This window comes from Phlebotomus papatasi, chromosome 1, assembly GCF_024763615.1.
Source record: "Phlebotomus papatasi isolate M1 chromosome 1, Ppap_2.1, whole genome shotgun sequence".
Taxonomy (NCBI): Eukaryota; Metazoa; Arthropoda; class Insecta; order Diptera; family Psychodidae; genus Phlebotomus; species Phlebotomus papatasi.
Genome location: NC_077222.1, coordinates 53,852,131 through 53,875,766, shown reverse-complemented (window position 1 = coordinate 53,875,766; position 23,636 = coordinate 53,852,131). Strand labels below are relative to the sequence as shown.

General features: G+C 34.1%; 2 protein-coding genes across 19 annotated transcripts in view; both read left to right on the top strand.

The window, feature by feature from the left end:
* The window catches only part of LOC129806610 (uncharacterized), a 46,870-nt gene extending 31,001 nt beyond the window's left edge, over positions 1–15,869 (top strand). For 2 of the 4 annotated variants that reach the window (XM_055855322.1, XM_055855342.1), the window contains 7 exons: positions 848–2,392; positions 7,075–7,208; positions 7,544–7,561; positions 7,801–7,966; positions 13,699–13,811; positions 13,889–14,044; positions 14,144–15,869. In XM_055855322.1, the coding sequence (XP_055711297.1) occupies positions 848–2,392; positions 7,075–7,208; positions 7,544–7,561; positions 7,801–7,966; positions 13,699–13,811; positions 13,889–14,044; positions 14,144–14,635 (2,624 nt within the window). In that variant the 3' untranslated portion in view covers positions 14,636–15,869. The remainder of the gene's footprint in view (positions 1–847; positions 2,393–7,074; positions 7,209–7,543; positions 7,562–7,800; positions 7,967–13,698; positions 13,812–13,888; positions 14,045–14,143) is intronic. The other 2 variants (XM_055855348.1, XM_055855333.1) reach the window with 1 other exon arrangement.
* A 7,439-nt stretch (positions 15,870–23,308) lies between these two features.
* The window catches only part of LOC129806520 (zinc finger protein OZF-like), a 56,642-nt gene continuing 56,314 nt past the window's right edge, over positions 23,309–23,636 (top strand). For 8 of the 15 annotated variants that reach the window (XM_055855261.1, XM_055855220.1, XM_055855213.1 and 5 more), the window contains exon 1: positions 23,309–23,482. The gene's annotated coding sequence lies outside the window, so the exon portion shown is untranslated. The remainder of the gene's footprint in view (positions 23,483–23,636) is intronic. The other 7 variants (XM_055855245.1, XM_055855176.1, XM_055855278.1 and 4 more) reach the window with 1 other exon arrangement.

Below are 23,636 nucleotides of genomic sequence, written 5' to 3'. Positions count from 1 at the left end.
TTCAGTCAATGTACCAGAAATACTTAAGATGGAATGTACATATTTTGGGATTAGTTTCCTACAGATTAGTAGATGAATTTTTTGAAAAGAAAAAAATTTATCTCATATGGGGGCGCGGGGAGCCTCTGTCAAATACACGTCTTAACGGTCACTGAATTTAAATTTTGTGCATTAATTCATTACAAACTCTATTACTTTAAATAGAGTGACTATCCAAGAACACCAATTGGGAACTAGAATTCAAATCAGGAAAGAGGAAAGAGGCCAATTTTAACAAATTCGACGGGATGTCGTATTTTCCGTCTGCCATTTTGAGCAAAAATTTTTCATGATCTTCCGTGAAGCAAGAAAATAATAACAAAATGTATTTTCATTTCTGTCGGAGGTTGGTTACCAACGTTAAGACGGCGGTGGCCGCTATCACACAAACATTGAATTCTTTGTACACCTATATCTCTGTCTAAATTTTTGCTTTCAAGAGCTCTAGCTCAAAAGCAGTATTTGAAAAATAAATAAATAAATATTTTTCTCAAGTAATTGAATAACTAACGTTACTAAAAATCCATTCCCGACAGCAATTCGGATAAAAATTGCACAGAAATAAATCATCAAAAATCACTCAATTTGCGTATGATGTATAATGCCATGATAAGGAATGGGTTAAAAATATTATATAACGAACTTGAGACTGTAGCGCTTGCATGCAACTATGCCGAAATTTGGTACATTACCCTCTGTAACTTTAATTTTATTTAAAATAATTTTTGGTCTAAGAACTCCGAAAGTATTTAATTAATTTTGAGGATTTTTAATGCTTTTTTTTGCTTTGGTCGTTATTGAAAAAAAGGTATGGCCAATCCGATGAATTTCTCAGAAGATGAAGAGAATTTCCAAGACAATCGTGAGGTATTCCCAGATTTTGCCATCGAAGGAGCGTCAAATGTGCAATCGGCAAAGGAGATCATTATAAACTACCAGCGAAGACCATTGTCGCCAATTGCTGAAGAGAGTGAGGATGAGACTACATTTAAGACATTCATAATGAATGAGGCAAAGTATCAGGATAGTACAAGTACGGGATGCATGGAGACTGGAGAGGCAATTATGGGTGTATCAAAGACACTAATGGCATCAAATGATACTTTATTTAATTTTGAGGATACTCTAGGGGACAGAGATGATCAGTTTTCTTCGCCACAAGTGGAAAAAAGAAGTTTTCCTGGAGGTATTGTGTCACCAATTGAGCCTCCACCATCTGAGAAGAAGGGTCTCAGTATGGAGTTGAATCTGACAAAGACAATCGAAGTGAATGATTTGTGCTCACCTGAGGGTGCAAAGACCTTTTCTGAGGATCATCTGTCATCTGACCTAGATCCAGATGCCACTTATACGACAAATACAATTGAAGGAGAAACTTGCATCTCAGTGGCTGGAATTGCTAACAATACTTTTGTGGAGGATGATGAGAGAATCTCAGAGATATCTGAACCAGATTGGAATTCTGATTTGACATCGACGGATGCGGGTGGGAAGGAGGCTCAGGATGATGTCAATAGTTTGTTGGATGTTGATGAGTTGGCTGTGGAGGAGATTGACAATGCGTTGGGAGTGGTAAATGGCGGGGGTAAGGTACTGTCGGAGACTGAAAGTGACAATGACACTGTGAAGGAGGATGAAGAGCCACCACCACCATCTCAAGTCGTTTCAGATGAAATAGTGATGGAAAATGGGGATGAGAGTCCAAAGAAGGAAAGAGATATTCTTGGGGAAAATTCTGATATTCTTCAGGCCAAAGATACCGATGGAAAAGCCATTTCACGCTATGAGGGCAATCGAAAATCTCCACCACCAACAGCCATTGCAGATACCAAAGTGGAGGATTCCAATCACTTGACCCTGTCGACTGATGTGCTCGTGAAGGATTTGTCAAGGAATAAATTCTGGAGTGATTCAGCTCCAGTTATCTATAGCAAACACCATCCAATTGCCAACTATAATATTTACGAAATTGCTGACTATGATGGATTGGGTGAGGAAAGTGGAGTTATCCTATCGGAGGGGCAGTGCCTATCCGGTGAAGAGGATCCTTGGTCATCGCCAGTGATGACACAAAATCCCCTCACGGACATTCGATATGCTACTGTTCCGGCATGCGAAATGATGTCTACGGCATTCAATGGGGATGAATGGGATAGCGATGGGAATCCATTGGATGATGAAGATGACAGCAATAGCAGTGAGGAGTTTATGTACCTCAAGGGATTGAGTTCAGCAGAAACGGAGAAGATGTACGAGAAGGAGGTGGAGAAGGAAAATACTGGACTCAATGGACCATGCGATTCTGACATTTGGGCGACACACAAAGACAAAGTACCCGTCCACAGGAGTTTGGGTAAGTTAACCATTTAAAATTTAAAAAACCATAAATTTGATACTATTCCCAGATTATTTTCTATCACAAAATATTGGACTGCTACAACATCAAGGGGTAACTCATATTGAGAAACCTTTGTCAATTTTTCGGGAACCGGTTCGCGAAACCAGTGGAACCCAATTTTTGCATCGGAAAACCCTTCAAACTAAATAATTGCATCGCGAAACCTAAGAAACTCAAGAATTACATTGCGAAACCCTAGAAACTCAGTTTTTGCAAGCCCAAGGTATGAATTCTGAGATGCGTGAGTTATTTACGCGAGAAATTCATGGATTTTAGATCACCTTTTGTAATTGTTTCGTCAAGTTTACACACAAAGTGTCATGTGAAACATTCACAGAACTTCAGAATTGACATGAAAGTTTTTACGAAAGCATCACTAACTTCTTACAAAAGGAGATCTCAGAGCGGTGAAATTATTACATGAGTAATTCACCATTTCAGAATTCACCCCCAACCCCCAAGAAACCCAAGAATTGCATCGTAAAACCCGAGAAACTCAGGAATTACATTGCGAAACACAAGAAACCCAATTTTTGTAATGCAAAATCCTAGAAACTCAATTTTTGCATTGAGAACCCAGAGAAACACAAGAACTGCATTGCGAAACCCGATCAACTCAAGAATTCCATTGTGAAACCCGAGAAACTCATGAATTTCATGGCGAAACTCAACAAACCCAGTTTTTGCAACGCGAAACCCGATAAACTCAAGAATTTCATCGCGAAACCCGATAAAGTCAAGAATTCCATTATGAAACCCGAGAAACTCAAGAATTTCATCGCGAAACTCGTAAACTCAATTTTTGCAACGCGAAACCCGAGAAACCCAATTTTTGCAATGCAAAATACTAGAAACTCAATTTTTGCATTGATAACCCTGAGAAACACAAGAACTGCATTGCGAAACCCGATAAACTCAAGAATTCCATTGTGAAACCCGAAAAACTCAAGAATTTCATCGCGAAACTGGAGAAACCCAATTTTTGCAACGCAAAACCCTAGAAACTCAATTTTTGCATTGAGAACCCCGAGAAACTTAAGAATTGCATTGCGAAACCCGAAAAACTCAGTTTTTACAAGCCCAAGAAACCCGAGAGTTGCATCGTGAAACCCGAGAAATCTAAGAATTGCACTGCGAAACCCGAAAAACACAATTTTTGCAACGCAAAACCCTAGAAACTCAATTTTTGCATTGAGAACTCCAATAAAACACAAGAACTGCATTGCGAAACCCGATAAAGTCAAGAATTCCACTATGAAACCTGAGAAACTCAAGAATTTTATCGCGAAACTCGAGAAACCCAATTTTTGCAACGTCAAACCCGATAAACTCAGCTTTTGAAAGCCCAATAAACCAGAGAATAATTGCATCGTGAAACCCGAGAAACCCAATTTTTGCAATGCAAAACCCTAGAAACTCAATTTTTGCCTTGAGAACCCCGAGAAACTCAAGAATTGCATTGCGAAACCCGATAAACTCAAGTATTTCATTGTGAAACCCGAGAAACTCAAGAATTTCATCGCGAAACTCGAGAAACTAAATTTTTGCAACGCGAAACCAGATAAACTCAGCTTTTGAAAACCCAATAAACCCGAGAATTGCATAGTGAAACCCAAGAAACCCAGTTTTTGTAATGCAAAATCCTAGAAACTCAATTTTTGCATTGAGAACCCAAAAAACCTTAAGAATTGCATTGCGAAACCCGAGAAACTCAGCTTTTGCAAGCCCGATAAACCCAAGAATTGCATAATGACACCCGAGAAACTCAAGAATTGCATTGCGAAACCCAAGAAACCCAATTTTTGCAACGCGAAACGCGATAAACTCAGCTTTTGAAAGCCCAATAAACCCGAAAATTGCATAGTGAAACCCAAGAAACCCAATTTTTGTAATGCAAAATCCTAGAAACTCAATTTTTGCATTGAGAAACCCGAGAAACTTATGAATTGCATTTCGAAACCCGATAAACTCAACTTTTGTAAGCCCAATAAACCCAAGAATTGCATCGTGAGACCCGTGAAATTGAGGAATTGCATTGCGAAACCCAATTTTTGCATTGAAAACTCGAAAAACTCTTTGTTTGCATCGCGAAATTCGAGAAACCAGAAACCTTTGTCAGAAAAATGGCAATGAGTTACCCGAGTTACCCCTTGTACAACATGGTAAAATTTATTCGAAATCGAAAACAGGGTTATTGAGATATTGGACATTAAATTTTCGAAAATAGATTTTTCGAAATCCTATTGTCAGACAATCAGAACCAGAGCTGTCTCCATTTTGAGATTCATTCCTTGATCGCTTATAGCTCGGGTTAGAGTGCCAGAGGGCTTACGTTTTTTATTGAATGCTATCAAGTCCATCTAGAAAACGTATTAAAATTTGAGACCAATCTATAAGGATTAACCCTTTAAGGACGAGAAGGTAAAAAATCTGGAGTCAGAAAAATCATGTTTTCTGACTTTTTAGAACTAAATATAATTTTAGAAGACTATAGGAAAAATTTTGTTTTTGGGTGACCCAATCGTCCTTAAAGGGTTAAATAGAAAACAAAATTTTGGAGCGCTCCAAAATTGCGGTAGGGGGATGGGTTTTTGAGACAACCGCTTGTCGATATCACATTTCGTTCCCTCTAAAAGCGTTTGTAATACGGAAAATCAGCCAAATTGGCGGCTTAGTATCATATTCGTGAACTACTCATAAGTGTCAAAAAGCCTACATACAAGGTTTGGACCCGATCCCAAGAAGTCGGATTCCATCTTGGACCATTAAAGCTCATATTGTAAAGAACTATGTGAAAAGTGTTGCAAGGATTAGTACGATGTTTGCAAAAAATTGCTTAGATTTGGGTGTTTTCCTACTTAATTATCCAAGAAATAATTCTTCTTATAATTTTAAATAAACACAAAGTAGGGGAAAGGCTCATAATTTTGTCCAGTTTCTTATTTTGGACACTTTGAAGATAAAATTGGACACTAAAAATAAATTGATTAAAATGATGAATTTTTATTCCAATATTTGATGAATAATGAATTGTATCTAAATATTTGTTCTTTTTGGAAGATTTTAACACTAAATACGTTAAATTTTGAATATGATTTGAGTTGAAATTGCTTTGTTGAAAATTCAGTGTGAGCAATTGCTTACAAGAAATATGACAGAACTTCGTGTTTACTTCAGTCTTATTTAGCTGTGGTCAAGTACTAACAATGTTTCTTCGCTTTTTTGAATGATATTATTGCATATTCGTTGAATATTGTATTGATTCACGTTAGTAGTGATTTGTACATTTGGCCTGAAGTGAGATTTGCCTTGTGAATTAGATTTTTCGTGTGAAAAATGGGAAATTTTTTAAGACATTTACCAGTGAGGTGATACTCCTTATTTTGGACAGGTGTTTTTCTCACGAAATTTCGTGAAATTTTAGCTTTTGTGATGCCTAGGTTGGACAAATGTTTGGAGAAACAAAGGAGCATCATCTCAACGAAAGAGATGTAGCGAGAAATGCCTTGAAAGGCTCCCGGAAAGGCCAGGGAATGAGCGAATCCGCACGTACTTGGAGTACCGAAGTCAACTCACTTTAATGAAAGATATGGAAAGTTTCCGGGCTTTTTGTGACATTATACGGTTCCCTTACATGAACAGGAAGAGGACTTGGTAAGATTGGTTAATGAAATGAAGTTGTCCAAATTAATAACCAAGTTGTCCAAAATAAGAGTCAAAGTCACCTCCACATATCAATTCATTTTTAAACGTATTAAGACTAATTTTAGTAAACAAAGACAATAAACCCTTGCCAAGTTTCTAAACAATCCCTCTGAAAAGAGAGTAACAAAAAAAGTCAATTAGTAGTGAAAATATCGCACTTCAAACTTGAAATATCGATGCTTATGAGCAGACTGGTCAAAATTATGAGCCCTTACCCTATAGCTGTTTTCTTTATGATACCCGGAATCCCGAAAAAGACGAAATAGTTAATCAAAGTCGTTAGTATAGTCAATGAAATTTTCAACACGGTTACAATAGGCCTGAGTTAATTGTCCGCTTTTTTTACCGAGATAGAGATCAAATGGTAGGAAATATCAACTTTCAGTCTTTGGTGACCCCTCTTTAAGTGGATAGTCTTAGGATTGGTTCTTCCTTCTTTCTCTCACTCCTTTTCTTTACCCTTCAAAATAGTCCTTAATTTATGATCCTATTTAAATCAAGCCCCCAAAAGTGAAACTGTATGTACTCAGTAAACTACAAAAGGAAAAAATGCTGTACCTCATGAGTTCAAGTATTCATCAAAAAACACTCTGGCGCAGTGTTTCTTTTGAAATAGTTCAAGTAATGCTAAATTAAGAAATATATTTGTACGTGCGTAAATAGGAAAAGTATTGATGATGTTTTTTTTCGTCTAAGAGAATTCAATTCGTGCGTGACGTTTAGAATTAAGTATATACTTTTACGATTTTTTTGTTCATTTTTGATTACTAATTTTTTGTCAACTTTTTTACTTCCGAAAATTGTGAAATCAACTTTTTAGAAAATTTCAATTTTCAAATTCATTTTTGAAATTCCCACTGTTCTAATTTAAATGTAAATAATTGGAAATAATAATTTTTCTAAAAGTATTTCCTTATTAATCTAAATTTCAGATGATTCTGAGTCACCACCATTGAATTCCGAAGAATGTCTGTCGGACGTGGAAGGAGAATTCATTCCCTCTTGTTGGGATTCCATGGCACTTCCTGTGCGATCTGCAATGAAGAGTCCCGACAAATCGAGCAGTGTAAGTATTACATAATGTTAATCATTTTAAAATAGCTACGTTCATTTTCTATTAAGCTTTACAACAATATAAAATTGACTTCACAAATTACTTTTTGCAAATTTTGTTACAAAACACCAAATGAGAAGAATTGTGTATTTGGAACAGAAAGAGAAAAAAAATCGTTAATTGGACTGTGGTTGCATGTATTCCGTTTTAATTTAATTTATTTCCTCAAAAACATATACACACACGTTGATTTTCTTTATTTTTCCTTTTTTAATTCAATACTATTGATTCCAAAATACTTTTTTAACAATTGTTGCATTGATGATGATGCTATGTACCAACTACAGGATGATGATTCAATCGGTGTAAGTATTATTCCGTTAAAGTCACATAACTCTTTTCTACTTATATACTTTCCCAATTGCTCTTGAGATATTGTCTGAACACGACAAAAACACGGTGATTTAGAGAAAATAGAAAATGTTATTAATCTATTTTTAGTCCAACTTGAAATTACAGTATTTATAACATTGGCTTTTCTTCTAAAAAAAAAAATTGTTTGTGATATAAAATTATATTTTGCGCATTTGATTTGTATTTGCAGGGGGGAAAGAACCGAAGGAATGTAATATTCAAAGTACAGATGTACCATTCTGTCTATGAATATCCCCGTGAAGTTGTGCCATTATCACCAGCATATAGTGAACCAAAAGTTTGGAATCACCATCGAGAAAATCTCCAATCGTCCAAGTTCAATGCAGAAGCAATCGGTAAGTTGTGTGATTCACGTGCATACATTATATTTCAATTTTATTAGATTTCAATTTATTTTCAAGAGAAATTGTGTAAAGATATTTTCCTCTTAGCACTTTACAGAGTTCTTAGAGTTTTTAGGTCAGAAACGATGAAAACAAAACAATTATGCGTAAATGCCTTCCAAAGAATATACCTTCCAAGAAATAATATTACCTTTCGTACTTTTGCGATTTGAGTGGCACATTTTGAATCTGTGATTTTTGAGATAGAAGCCTTCAAACATAAAATAAATAATTAAATAAATAATGAAAAAAATATTTTTGTGGTTAATTTATCGTTCTGTTATCATTATCGTTGCATGCAACGCGTACTAATGCAAAAATTCCATACTATCACTAATCTTTTTCAGAAAATTTTGAAAACTTTACACAGGATACAAGAGTCTAGAAAATATAAATTTATAGAAAATCTTCAATATAAACTTTTAAAGATGAAACAGGATTCTGAAACAGCACGAAAGTCTCTTTCTAATTCTATAATAATCAAAAAATCCTCAAAATGCCACTCAAATCCCGTAAGTGCTTGATTACCACTTAACCCTTTAACGACGAGACAGTTTCCGCGGACCGAAAATCAGCAATAAAAATGAAAGAGATATACAAAATCAGTAAAAGGTCTTACATCTAGCCTTAGAAAATCCAACAGAGTCTGATTCGGTGTATTTTTACCTCTATGAGCGATAGGGACAAAGATAGCCCAAAAATTTAAGTAATTTTTCTGTCAATACCAATGAATGATAATTTTCACTTTAATGAAAAATACTATGTTTGAGTATTGTAGTTTCTTTTTCCAAAACGGTTTTGCATAAAAAAATTTGTAAGTATTTATAAAAAATAATGAAAATTAATTTTCATTATGATATTTTAAAAATTCGTCATTTTTAAGCTTAAAAATTTACTTTTTAGAAAACAGCTGGAGACTTGCAAAAAATATCCTAGATTCCTTCAACCTCTTACTTTGTAATTACGTACAAACTTAATAAAAAATTAACTTTAGGTAGTCAGGAAAAATAATTTTCTTTATGGGACACCGGTGTTCCAATCGTCCTTAAAGGGTTAAAAGTTCACTGAGAGAAAGTTGAGTGTTACCAGAACACGAAATAAGTCTTTTCACAAAGCAAATTCAATACTCGATTCAACCCTCAGATTACATGAGATTACCCTTTAGCTAGGCTTATTCTAACACTCGTTAATCTTTTCTCTAAAATTTTGTTTTTCTGCATTTTTCTTTATTATTTTTCATTTTTTATTGTATTAAGTGAAAGTAATTAGCCTTCAAATGTCGTCGGTCTTTATATATTACATTTTTTTGTTTTTTTTCTTCAAGCAAAAATCTATTCTAAGAGTTCTTTTGTTTACTATTAATTCTCTTTCATTTTATTCTATTTATAGAATAGAATACAATAAGAGGGCTGATAACCTTTCTCTACATACAATTTACAAACAACATAAATCCAATAAGTAATAAATTATTAGTGGAAAGTGCGCTACCGTCGAACGATTGAAGCTTCGCACAATTCATTTTTTTTTTCAATGTGTTTTAATGTGTTTTTTTTAATGTCGTTTTTGAGCCAATACGTCAAATTTCCAGAGAAGAGCTGTGTGTAAAATCCATAGGAAAAACTGAGTTGTCCGAAGCTTGAGTCGTCCGAAGGTAGAATGTTTACCCCTATTTTATTTATTTTTTATTATATTCTTTCTTAAAATTTTTTATTAGCTTTATTTTTTATTTATTTATATTTAAATTTGAGATCCTAAATTATGAGACATTCGCATATCGTTTTCAAGAAATACTCTTAAACCGACTTCTATTTTGATATGCATATAAATTTTACTAAACGAAATATCAACTGAAGTATATATTCTTAATTCTAAAACATTTAAGCATATACTTCATCCGAGATGAAATTTTACATTGAAATTAATGAACAGTGAAGAGTGACACACTGGCACTTATTTCAGTGAATCATCACGAGTGTTAATCCAATAACTCGATATAAATAACTGGGCTACGATCAAAATTTCGAAAGCCAACATCTTGAACACCAAAATCCAGAACACCAAAATTCTGAACAGCAAAATCCCGAATTGTTAAAAGTGTCATAAGCTACTCCCACGATTACACCCGTGCTTGCTGAGGGCAAAAGGAAATTTTGTATGTTTTGGGAAAACTATTCAACACATTCTCCTCTGTATAATTTCGTCGCTTTCAGAATTATGACCTTTCGGGATTTTGGCCCTCTCGGGATTTTAATTTTCCGACATTTTGCCTTATCGGAATTTTGGCCTTCAGGATTTTAGCTTTTGAGATATTGCTCCATTTGAAATTGCGAGCTATCAGGATATTGCATTTTCGGAATTTTGGTATTTGGGATTTTGGCGAAATTATACGGGCTTCAGACCTAAGGTTTAGCCATATGGCTTAACTGCTCTAATTTTTTATCATCACGATTTTTTGGAAAAATTGAACTTACTATTGGATTATTGAAGATGAATGACCTATTAGGTTCCAACAAAGCAATAAAATTACTTTTATTTAGGATTTTATGAGGCCTGGAACTGGACTAAACCTCTAGTCTAAGACTGCTTTAGGTATTTTGACTTTGCAGGATTTTGGCCCGCGATTGCGAGACATTATAGATTTTACCTCATCGGGATTTTGGCTTTTTGGGATTTAAACTTTGAGGATTTAACTTTTCAGGATTTTTTACTTCCGGGATTTTGGCTTTTCGGGATTTTAACTCATTCGGGAATTAGCTTCATCGGGATTTTGACCCGGGATTGTGAGCCATTCGTGATTTTTCTTTATCGAGATTTTGGGTTTTCGGGATTTTAGCATTCGGGATTTTGGCTTTTCAGGATTTTTTGATTTCCGGGATTTTGGCTTTAGGGATTTTGAATTTCCGGAATTTTGTCCCATTAGGCATTTTGAAACTTTTGGAATTGCGACCTAGGGGGAAGTGGGGTACCTTTTGAAAGTGGGGCACCATTGAAATTGGGATTTTTCACATATTTTTAAATAAAGTTGAGCCTTATCGTGATATAATTTAGCTGCAAAAACACATTGAGAAGTAAAATTACTTTATGATATGACTCAATTCCATTCTAACATAGGAGAAAAATCCCAATTTCAAAGGGGCCCCACTTCCCCCTAGTCGGGATTTTGCCATTTCGAATTCTGCTTTCGGGGTTTTTGCATTCGGGATTTTGCTCGATTCGGGATTTTGACTTTATAAGATTTTAGCCTTCAGGATTTTAGCTTCCGGAATTTTGGCTTTTCGCGATTTTGGCTTTTCGCGATTTTTGGCTTTCCGGGATTTTGGCGTTTCAGGATTTTGGCCTCCGGGATTTTGGCTTTTGGGATTTTTGGCTTTCCGGGATTTTGGCGTTTCAGGATTTTGGCCTCCGGGATTTTGGCTTTTGGGATTTTTGGCTTTCCGGGATTTTGGCGTTTCAGAATTTTGGCCTCCGGAATTTTGGCTTTAAGGGATTTTGGCGTTTCAAAATTTGGGCTCCCGGGATTTTGGCTTTTCGCGATTTTGGCTTTTAGGATTTTTGGCTTTCCGGGATTTTGGCTTTTCGCGATTTTACCTTTTGGGATTTTGTATTTTCAGGATTTTGGCTTCCGGGATTTTTGGTTTTTCGCGATTTAGGCTTTTGGGATTTTGGCTTTTGGGATTTATGGCTTTCCGGGATTTTGGCGTTTCAGAATTTGGGCTTCCGGGATTTTGGCTTTTGGGATTTATGGCTTTCCGGGATTTTGGCTTCCAGGATTTTGGCTTCTCGCGATTTTGGCTTTTGGGATTTTGGCTTTCCGGGATCTTGGTTTTTCAGGATTTTGGCCTCTGGGATTTTGGCTTTTCAGGATTTTGGCTTCCGGGATTTTGAATTCTCGCGATTTTTGCTTTTCGGGATTTTGACTTCCCGGGATTTTGGCTCTTCAGGATTTTGGCTTTCCAGGATTTTCGATTTTCGCGATTTTGGTTTTTAGGATTTTAGCTTTCCGGGATTTTGTCTTCCAGGATTTTGGCTTCTCGCGATTTTTGCTTTTCGGGATTTTGACTTTCCGGGATTTTGGCTCTTCAGGATTTTGACTTCCGAGATTTCGGTTTTTGGGATTTTTAGCTTTCCGGGATATTGGCTCTTAAGGATTTCGGCTTTCCGGGATTTTGTATTTTTATGCTGCAAACAAACCATTTGGATTGGCTAAAATTGGATTTGCCACTAAATAATTTGGGTTGATAACAACGTGATTTGAAACCGCTGAATTGTGTAACTGTCACTTATTTGTCTTTATCAATTTTCCAAAAGAAGAGAAATGTCTTTTCTGTTTGGTGCTCTGGCTCTTGATAACCGGCATCCTGAACCACAATGCCCGCTCAATTGAGAAACATATATATTTGGTAAAGTTCCGGTTCTTACTCGACTGATCCAGCCTGTGAAATTCCTCTATGACTGAGGACTCTCTTCACAGTTTTATGGTCTTCAAGTGCTACTTCCTCTAATCGAACTGCATTTAGCCCGTGAATTTACAATTTTCCTATGAAATACCGTTTGCTTTCATAAAGCTAATTTATTTGATGAATCCTCGAAGTAATGAGATCATCTTACAATGATGTGTACAAAAGATTCCATGAAAAATCTGTGGTATTCGTGAAGTTATGATTTAGTCAACTGAAAGCAATCTCAGAAAATGTTCCGATGAGCTTGGTGATGTAGAAAAGACGGTAATGGAAATCTTGCGGATTTTGATGAACCACTCTGCTGGACTGCTACTACTCCTTTGGGAATCCCTCCATTGTCAATCATTCGTAAAGTCTACACTTGGTGTTGGAAGCGCTGAAGAAAAACATCCCTCTGACTACTGTGCGATGGTGGCGAATCCGCCGAAAAGTTTTAAATTGCCAGGTTTTGATTTTTCTGGAAATAAAAAAGTGCTTCAATTCATTAAACTCTTATGGGATTTTGACAAATGCAAGTAAACAAATTATGTTGCTCAACTTACCCGTTGCAGCTAATTTTCAGGTGAATATTTGTCACTTCAGTATAGCCATGTTCCAAGACGGTTCCTTTTTAGTTTCTCGCTCAATTTTAGGACACAAACCACAAAAACCCATTTTTTCCCATTTTTACGCACTCGCCACTTTAATGTTTTGTTTTTCCACTTCTGTCAAACGCGAATTCAGCGCTTGGGTTGCCATATGATATCTGCAGGTTTTGGCGGTTTTTCTTAATCCAAATTTGCTTCAACCTAATTTTGCACAGCTTTTTGGATTAGAATGAGAGTGAAATGCCCATATGTTGCACGCAAGCGAGAGAAAGAGAACAAACATTTCAGCCAAACCAAATGACACCAATCGAAATGGTTTGTTTGCAGCATTAGGACTTTGGCTTTTCGCAATTTTGGCTTTTCACGATTTTTGCTTTTCGGGATTTTGATCCATTCAGGCTTTTGGTTTTCCGGGATCTCAGCTCTCCGGGATATCTATTAGCCCTTCGGGATTTTAATCCATATGGAGTTATGGTTTTTCAAGATTTTGACCCATTTGACTTAAAATGACTGATGTATTTCTCAACACGAAGCGATATTCATAGGCTCAAGGATCTAGACTTGCCAAGATCACTCCTGTAGGCCTTTTATGGTTATAAGCCTAATTTTATTGATTGTGTGTTTGATTTTGTTGCAGATCTGGATGGTTTCATGGTATCCAGTTCAACTCGTCCTTTCCACAATAGCCAATTCCAGGCTCAGTGCAACACCTGGCCAAGTGATTCTGATTTTTCTTGGTCACAGTTACAGGTACTATATTGATTTGATTTTAATTTTACATAGACATGGAATTTTATTTGACCTTGGTTGAAAATATTTTTTTTTAGGATGGTGAAGATGAAGATGTCAAGTATACAAATTATTCCTCAATGCCTGTGGAATGGCCAAAAAGTCTCAGTGATTTGTCGCGTCAGGAGGAGATTTTGCGAGGGAGTGATCATATTAATGGCCATCAACAGCAACAAGATAGCGAAATTGTTGCTGTGAGTGAATATTACTTCTTTTTGTTTGTTTTTTTATTATATGGCAATTGTGACCGTACAAGGAAATTTATCTTTTGTGTGTTACTTCTTTCTTTCAAGGCTGAAGTGTGTGAGTCAACATCTCTGGGTGATTTATGTCATCAGAAGCCACTTTTGCGACTCCCTCTGACAACTGTTAATGTATCAACGATGGAGGATGAGGGTCAAGAGGCAGGGCAAGAGGAGGAAAAGAATAATGAGGTGAATGTGGAGACGAAGGTGGAAAATGATAATTTTATTTTGCCAACACCTTCATGCACGGGATCTATGGATTCGTTAAGTTCAAGTTCTGGTTCAGATCGACCAATGAGCTTTACTACATTTGGCAAGACCACACAATCGGAGAGTTTTGAGGATTCTCTCACAAGTAGCCGGGATGGTAGTGGAGATGGAAGTAATCCAACTGAAGGGGACGTTGGGATTGATCGTGAGGATTTGATCAATGAAGTTGAGAGGAGAAATCAAAAGGTTAGTCATGAACGATCGACAAGAATTAGCGATAGTACTGATGAGGATTCCGGGATTGAATCCGTTTCCCGAATTATCAAGTGAAAAAAAGGGAGAAATTAGTAAATTTTGTTTATCTCATGTGTCCAACTCTGTTCAACTGTAGATTCATGAAATTTTTGGAGAACACCTCTTTGAGAATTTGGTGTTTTTTTTCTTTCTTTAAGGAAATGTTTATTCTTTACATTGTTTTTTCCTGATAAATTTTTTTCGTGTGAGGAAAAAAAAAGTTTAGTAGCATTCTGTTTGGCTGTAGTAAAGAATAAATATTCTGTGATACAGTTTTAATGTGTTACTTTTGTAAATATTAAATTTAAAAAAAAAAAGAAATAAACCTTAATATTTACTTCTTTAATTAATTCATCTGTCAAATCACAGAATTTTCATACGATTTTTTGATAATTCTGATCTCCTGTTTTTTTTGTTTGTTTGAATGGCAGAATGAACAAAAAAAGAATATTCTTGCACAAAAAAAAAACAAATTTGTTCAAATGTATAGCACCAACAAGTATTTAATTAAGTTTAGTTATTCTTATGTTCTTCTTTTCTTTGTATATTGAATGTCTTCGAAGGCCGAACAGAAGAAATTTGTTAATAGAAAAAAAATAAAAAAAGAAATTAATTTATATACGATACTTTTGATGAATGATTCTGAATCACATTGTTATGGTTAATTTTGTTTTTGATTCATTTTGAAAAGAAGTACTGTACTTAACCAAAGGAATTTTCATTTCAATAACTAAATAAAGAAAAAAAATCTTTCGAAAATTGACTGTACAATTTATTAAAAAAAAAAGGAGGAAGAAAAATAGAAACGAATAAAATGAGAAACACTTAGCAATTCAGAAGAACAAATTAACAGAGATATTTTGTAAAACATCAAATCTAATGACCAAATTGATATTAATAAAAAAAAAACTCACACATTAGACTTTGCAGAAAAAAAAATGCAAAACACATTTATTCCAATATTAATTTAAACAAAAAAAAATCCAATCTATATTATTCATTAACATGTGTCAGATGGAAGATAGTTTTAAAAATATATTTGGTAGAATGTTGATGAAGTATAGACTCGTTAGCCAAAAACTTTGTTAACTTGCCCAACGAGTCTCGTGTGGGAGGAGGAAATCCTTCTGGCTTTCCATTGGGATGAATATGATTTGTCTGGCTATGAAGTAGCAGTGAGTATATTAACATTTATACATTAATAAAATTACAATGTACATTATAAAAAAAAAACAAGAGAGAGTAATAAAAAATCATAGTCCATGGTGGATCAATTTGTTTTAATTTTTTACTCATCGCATAATTTATCAAACAATCTACAAATTAAATAATAAACTCGGAATGCTGTTAACTTGGAATGTGTGCTAATCCTCGTGAATTCAACTTGTAAGTAATAAATCTCATTGAGCAAAACCGATTTCGATTGTGGATATGGGTTATCTAGTCTTATCATTTGATTTGCATAATTAAATAAGTTTCATCCAGAAGTTAGTTATTTTGGAAGAAGTTGGAGGAAATATTCGGCAGTAGCAGATTGGGCAGTATTTTGGGAAAAATGATCAGTAAAAATCAAAATTGGTGAGTTATACGGGCTTCAGACCTGGCTCAGCCATATGGCTTAACTATTCTAATTTTTAATCAATCACGATTTTTATAAAAAAAATTAACATAGGATTAGATTATTAAAGATAAATGACCTATTAGGCTCTCAAAAGCAATAAAATTGTTCGTTATTTAAGATTTTGAGACCTTCAGGTACTGGGCTAAACCTCTAGTCTGAATATCGCTTTAGTGAAAGCTAGTGATAAGCCTAGATCAGCTTATTGTAAGTAAGATTCTTAACGTGAGCAAACTCAGATTGCATCCAAATTCGATTTGGAACTAAATACGACAATATCAAAGAATTATTGGATTATGTAAGAATTTTCTTTTAAACCTTATTTAAAAAAAAAAAAACGTAGTCGAGTAATGGCCTCTATACATTAGACAAATTTATGTCCATATTGAAGAATTTGACCTACACTGAGAGAAATCCGGAAATGTTAATTTTACCCTGCAGTATTGATCCTAAATCGATGTAAATAATACCCTTTTTAGGTTTATTATGGGTTAAAGTTACCCTTCTTTCATGTTGATTTTACCCTTAAAATGTGTAAAATTAACATTAAAAAACGTTGATATATTTTTACACCCAAAAAGTGTTAAAGTTATGACGAAAAAAAGTTAATCGCACCCTCTTTTTTTCTCAGTATACTCAAGCGTAGGAGCGTGGGAAATTTGCTTCAATATGGGCATAAATTTCTCTAATGTGTAGGTGTAGAGGCCTCAAAAGCGGTCATCGGTCGTATCACTACCTGTGTCCTGCGTACTTTCGCTGAGTTATTGTGGGAAAAAATAATTTTTTTTACATTAAAACGACAAAATCGGACATACAGTAGACTCTCGCTGATTCGGCTCTTTTAATATAGGGCTATACTTCTTAATTCGGGCAGCAGTTAAATTTGAAAAAGTTTGTTGACATTTTTCACATTTGCTTATTCTAATTAAATGAAGCAAATATGCACAAATTTTCCATGGTATGTCTTGGTTATGATATTATTTTTCATTATAAAGGGATTTAATGAACTTTAAGTTAAATATTGATATGCAAACTTAATAGAAGTATGTACAGTGAGTGTCAATAGTTTGTTGCCTAATGGATGTTTGAGAAATCAAGTGAAAAAAATGATAGAAAAAAATACTTTTCCAAATTTTTCTTTTTGCAGATGAGTTCCTTGTAATCCATAGATATTATTTATAGTTTTCAAAAAAAATAATTAATTTTATTTCATATCAAAAATAATTGTTTTCCAAAAGTTGGTAATTTTTGAAAAATCAAAAGTTTGTTGCCTCATTAAAAAAACTAATTCAAAATGGTGAAAACGTGCAACCAACTTTATGTAAACCGGTTACATTTTGAGCTTATGTCATTTGATAGGCAAATGGTGGATTTGTACATTTTTAAGGCTGTCAATGTTAAGTATATAGGTGTAAGAGTAACGATAAATAACAAGAAATAATCAGTTTTTTGATAATTCATAATTTAGGTTATAATGGCAAATTACAAAAAGTTGAAAGGTGGGATATTGTCCAGAGATACTGCTGGAAGGAATCGGCGTCGCTTAATTGCCAAATTTTATGGAAATTCATGAAAAGTTATACATAAAATGGTCAAATATTATAGTTATGAGGCACGAGTACATCTGAAAAACGCTACTGGTAGACCCAGGGTTTCGACTCAGAAGGTCGATAACCGCATTCTAGGTATCTCTGATAGTAAGCCCATGATGTTTGCTTCAAAAATTCAGAGTCGGCTGGTTACAGAAGGCATACAGGCTTCAAAACCAACCGCAATTTAATGAAAGTGGTAAGAATAATTACTTGGTTTGCAGGTTTCCATTGGTAAACAAAACCAATCTGGTTAAAAGGTTGTAAATTCACTTGGAGCATGCTAAAAACGTAAAAATACAACCTCTTACGCAGTTTGGTTTTGCTTACCAATGGAATCTTGCGAGCCAAGTACCTATTCTTATATTTTCTTTCATTTTGAGTTTGATTTTCGAAGCATTTGAAGCCTGTATGCCTTCTGTAACCAGCCGACTTTGAATTTTTGAAGCAAACATCATGGGGTTACTATCAGAGATACCTAAAATGCGGTTATCGACTTTCTGAGTTGAAACCCTGGGTCTACCAGTAGCGTTTTTCAGATGTACTCGTGCCTCATAACTATAATATTTGACCATTTTATGTATAACTTTTCATGAATTTCCATAAAATTTGGCAATTAAGCGACGCCGATTCCTTCCAGCAGTATCTCTGGACAATATCCCACCTTTCAACTTTTTGTAATTTGCCATTATAACCTAAATTATGAATTATCAAAAAACTGATTATTTCTTGTTATTTATCATCACTCTTACACCTATATATTTAACATTGACAGCCTTAAAAATGTACAAATCCACCATTTGCCTATCAAATGACATAAGCTCAAAATGTAACCGGTTTACATAAAGTTGGTTGCACGTTTTCACCATTTTGAATTAGTTTTTTTAATGAGGCAACAAACTTTTGATTTTTCAAAAATTACCAACTTTTGGAAAACAATTATTTTTGATATGAAATAAAATTAATTATTTTTTTTGAAAACTATAAATAATATCTACGGATTACAAGGAACTCATCTGCAAAAAGAAAAATTTGGAAAAGTATTTTTTTCTATCATTTTTTTCACTTGATTTCTCAAACATCCATTAAGCAACAAACTATTGACACTCACTGTAGGTAGATATACAAAAAGTCGTTGCATTTCAAATAGTTTCACGCCTGAATTTCCCTCAAATTCGGGTGACATTTCGGTTCCAAATGCCCGAATTTGACAGAGTCTACTGTTATAGCATAACCTGAGCAAAAAAATATGTTTGGACGAAATATATAAATATAAATGTCCTCTCTCTACAATTATGCTCGAGTAATCATCAAGATCGGTTAAGCTTGTGTCGAGTCAAGATAATTGAGTAAAATTGGTTTTTCGACCGTGGCCCCTGTGGCGTTGGTCCTACAAATTTAAAATGTTCTCTAGAAAGTTGTGACGGTTTACGAGACCTTTAATTTGCGCCTTCACTCGTCAAAATCGGACAAATAGAACAGGAGATATGGCGTTTTGAATAATTGCATAATTACATTTTTGAGAAAAATGAGTTTAAGTTTAAATATTGTCGCTATTGTAGCGCCACCTGTGGTGACCTTTTGAACTTCCATCTGAAAATGCTCATCGAAACGAAACCAATAACAATAACCCAAAATTTAGGTCAAAACATTAACTATCGAAGGTAGAGGTCGGTGAATTTTATAACTTTGACCCCTTATAGCTCGGGTTATGGGTTATCGATCGGCTTAAGTATTTTTTGGTTTGATAGGTATAATCTGTGGCTACAACATACTAAAATTCAGCTCGATGCACAAAGGAATTTTTGAGTTATTAAACTTATAAAAATAAAAAAAAATTCTTTTTTTAATAGCGCCCTTTAGTGTAAGTTCTACACACTAGAGAAATTTATGTCCACATTGAAGCAAATGCAATATGGATATAAATTTCTCAAGTGTGTAGAAACCATTGCACTACACATTAGGAACAATTTTCATAAAAAATTTTTTTTTCAATATATCTTTTTATAAAAATATCGTTTCTCTTAATGGCCTGGACAATAAAAAATATGAAATATGTGGATAATAAAAAATATTTGACAGTTTTTTTTACACTAAAAGTCTAGGCAATTTGCCTAGGAAGGACATACATTTTTCTATTGTGTAGAGACCATTACTGTAGTAAAGACCGTTAAGAAAATTTCGTTCAAAACATCAATTTTTATCATCAAAACATCTCTGACCTCTATACACTTGAGAAATATATGTCCATATTGAAGAGTTTTTCGTGGACGACCGTAGGGAATTTGCTTCAATATGGACATAAATTTCTTTAGTGTGTAGGAGTAGGGGCTATAACACACTAAAAAATGTCTGTACATAATTGACAGTCTTTCCTACACGCAAGAATAGATAACTGGCTAAATTATGGACCTAAATTTCTCTAGTATGTAGAGGCCATTACTTGCATACGCAAGAAAAAAATGTCAAAATGGTTCATTCAGATAATTTTTTTTCACAATTTGTAGATGTAATAGATAAGATTTTTGAAGCACATTGAACAATTCGACAACCACCCTTAAACTCCCTTTAAAATATTTTCTCATCTTCCTTATCTCTACTTTCAGGCAGAATATAGCACATATTTATCTCTTAAGTCAAATCGTGGTCATTCAGTACTATTTACTTTGAAGAAGATATGTTTATCAAGCCATTTTCTAGCCATTTATTGTTAAGAAAATTAATAGGATAGAATTGAAACAATAAAAGATTAATCATGAGAAATTATCTTTTAAGAACTACGAATAAAAGCCTCTACACATTGGGAGAAATGTTCGTCAAAAATTTCGTTTTTGACAAAAGTTTGACGTTTCCACCTACGGCAATGTAGACGATTTCCACGATTTCCTTCAAAAAAGCAATTTTTTATGAAAATTGTTCCTAATAGATGCCTTAACTCTTTAAGGACGATTGGAATACCGGTGTCCCATATAGAAAATAATTTTTGCTGACTACCTAAAGTTATTTTTTCTTATATCTGTTTATAATTGTAAAGTAGAAGGTTGAAGGAATCTAGAATATTTTTTGCAAGTCTCTAGCCATTTGCTATGTAGTAAGTATTTAAGCTAAAATATGGCGAATTTTTAAATTTTCAAATTCATAATTGGTTTTATTTAATTTTTATGCTTCCAATTTTTTTTTTAAGCAAAACCCTTTTGGCAATAAATACTACAATACTCATACGTGATATTTTTCATTAAAGCGAAAAATATTATTCATTGGTATTGTCAGAAAAATTACTTAAATTTTTGGGCTATTTTTGGCCCCATCGTTCATAGAGACAAAATGTAAGGCATTTCACGAGTTTTGTTTATCGGTTTCATTTTTATTGCTGATTTTCGGTCAGCGAAAACTGTCTCGTCGTTAAAGGGTTAAACTTTTAAGGAAGAGAAACGTATAAAAATTAAACATAATAAACAAAATCAATAAAATGTGTAACTTCAAACCAAACTTTGAAAAATCCAACATAGGGGAAAGTACTCTCCCTGCGAACGTTCATGCCTTAGAATAATGTTCATATAAGCACAAAATACACCGAATAAAACTCTGTTGAACTTTCCAAGATTAGATGTAAGACTTATCATTGATTATGTATCCAAGTTTAATTTTTATTGTTGATTTTCAGTTCGTAAAAAGTGTCTAGTCGTTAAAGGGTTAAGAGTGAAGCTAAGATGGCCAACATCAGTTGAATCATACAATATCCAAATATGAGACTTTGCGCATTATTTAAAGTTACTAAACTTGTTTTACTTAGCTTTAATTTTTTTATAATCCTCATCACATCAGGAATAAATACAAATAGGGGGAAGTGGGGCTACTTTGAGCTGTGGGGTTATATTGTTATACGATTGAATAGATAAAACAATTGTGGATCTAAATAAAATAATTGTAAGGATAAGCTTGATTTAGAAATAGGCAAAAAAGTCGTATAACAATCTAGCCCCACAGCTCAAATAGCCCCACCTCCCCCTATTCTCTTCTGGCCCTTTTTCTGTTGTAACTAATAAAGACGCGGCCATGGGATTTTCAGTTCAGATTATCCCTAATAAGGGCTCAAATTGATCCAAGATGATCCTCAAGATTATTCAGCTTCAAATAAAACTCAAAAGTATTTCTCAGATTATTAAGCTTGTAAAATTTGGTAGTAAAGATTTTATCCCAAAGTGTTATGCACAGAGGATTTAGAATTAGAATTAGCAATTAGATGTCCTTTGCATAAATAATTTCTTTTACCTGATCGCCCTAATTCTTTATACTGTCACATTTTACAAACTAAATATTCTCTATGATCAGGATAATGCCCTACACTGAGAAAAAAGGGGGTGCGATTAACTTTTTTTCCTCGTAACTACACTTTTACACTTTTTAAGTGTAAAAATATAAGGGAAGAGTACCCCAGATCGGAATGTTAAGAGACATGCTTCATATTTAGTTGAAAATATAATCCTCAAAACATTATTTGGTATTTTTATGTATGCTAATTGATACATCAGTGATCCCTTTAACTATATCTGTGCTTTTGAATTTTTAATTTTTACAATAAATTAATAAAAAATATGTGTAATTGCCAACTTGCACTCTGTACCTCGGATCGTCAGGAATTTAAACAGGTGTCTCAGAGAAAATTGGTTTTATAAATTAAATCTGAGTTAGTGCACTGTATTCTTGTGAGACTTAAATGGTAAAAAGTAGCTAATAACTTTTAAAAAATCATTTAATTTGGAGCAAAAATGTGGTATTAACTTGACGATCCTAGGGACACTGCCGATCGCTGGCGCACTTCCCTTATCAACATTTTTAATGTTAATTTTACACCTTTTAAAGAGCAAAATTAACATGAAAAAGGGTTAATTTAACCCCTAATACACCTAAAATGGGTAATATTTACACCGATTTCGGATCAATAATGCAGGCTAAAATTAACATTTCCGGAATATTATTTTAACTTTTTCGGATTTCTCTAAGTGTAGGCACACTTCTGACTTAAACGGAGAGACTAAAAATTCCTATCAGTTTCACACTAACTAAGCCGCATCTCGGTTTAAGCCAAGAGACCAAAGAGACGGATTGGTCAGAAAATGATATTAATGTTATGTGATAATTATTTTGATTATATAATTATACTAAGCCATCTCTCGGCTTAAGTCGCTTAAGTCATAAGTGTATCTAGGGATAAGGCTATTTGGGCCCTAAAATAAATCGATCAATTAATGAATTCGAAGAAAAAGCAATACAGAAGCTGACATAAATCTATCGAATGTATAATAAAAACTATAATTAAGTTATTAAGATAATCTGCTTATGCAGTTTAAATGCATTAATTTACTATCATCATTTGTTAAGAAAATCATAAATTAATAAAAAGTAAACTTGTGAACTTCCAACGGCATCATTTATTTAAAATTTCTCCATTACGACACCAGCGCCAAAAAGCTTTCCCCACAATACGACATGCGAATGTGTGTGTGAGCCAGCCATCTTTGACATTCAGCTTCGGCGACTATTTTGCGAGTGGTGCAAGAAATGGGAAAAAACGCTAGCTATATGTATAATTTTGTGATAATTTGTGATTAGTTCCGTAGTATATTAATAACAGCATATGTGCGCATAAATTGCAAAGTGTCACGTGTATTGTTTGTAAGTATAATTTGTGCTTGAAAATACTCTTGTTTTCCACGCCATATTTCACTTCAAGAGACTTGCACTTTTTTTTTACCGCCTCAGAAAATTCTAAATTTATGTGGAAGATTTTGCATCTAGTAGGCTATTCTCGCCCAATATTTTCTCCCCA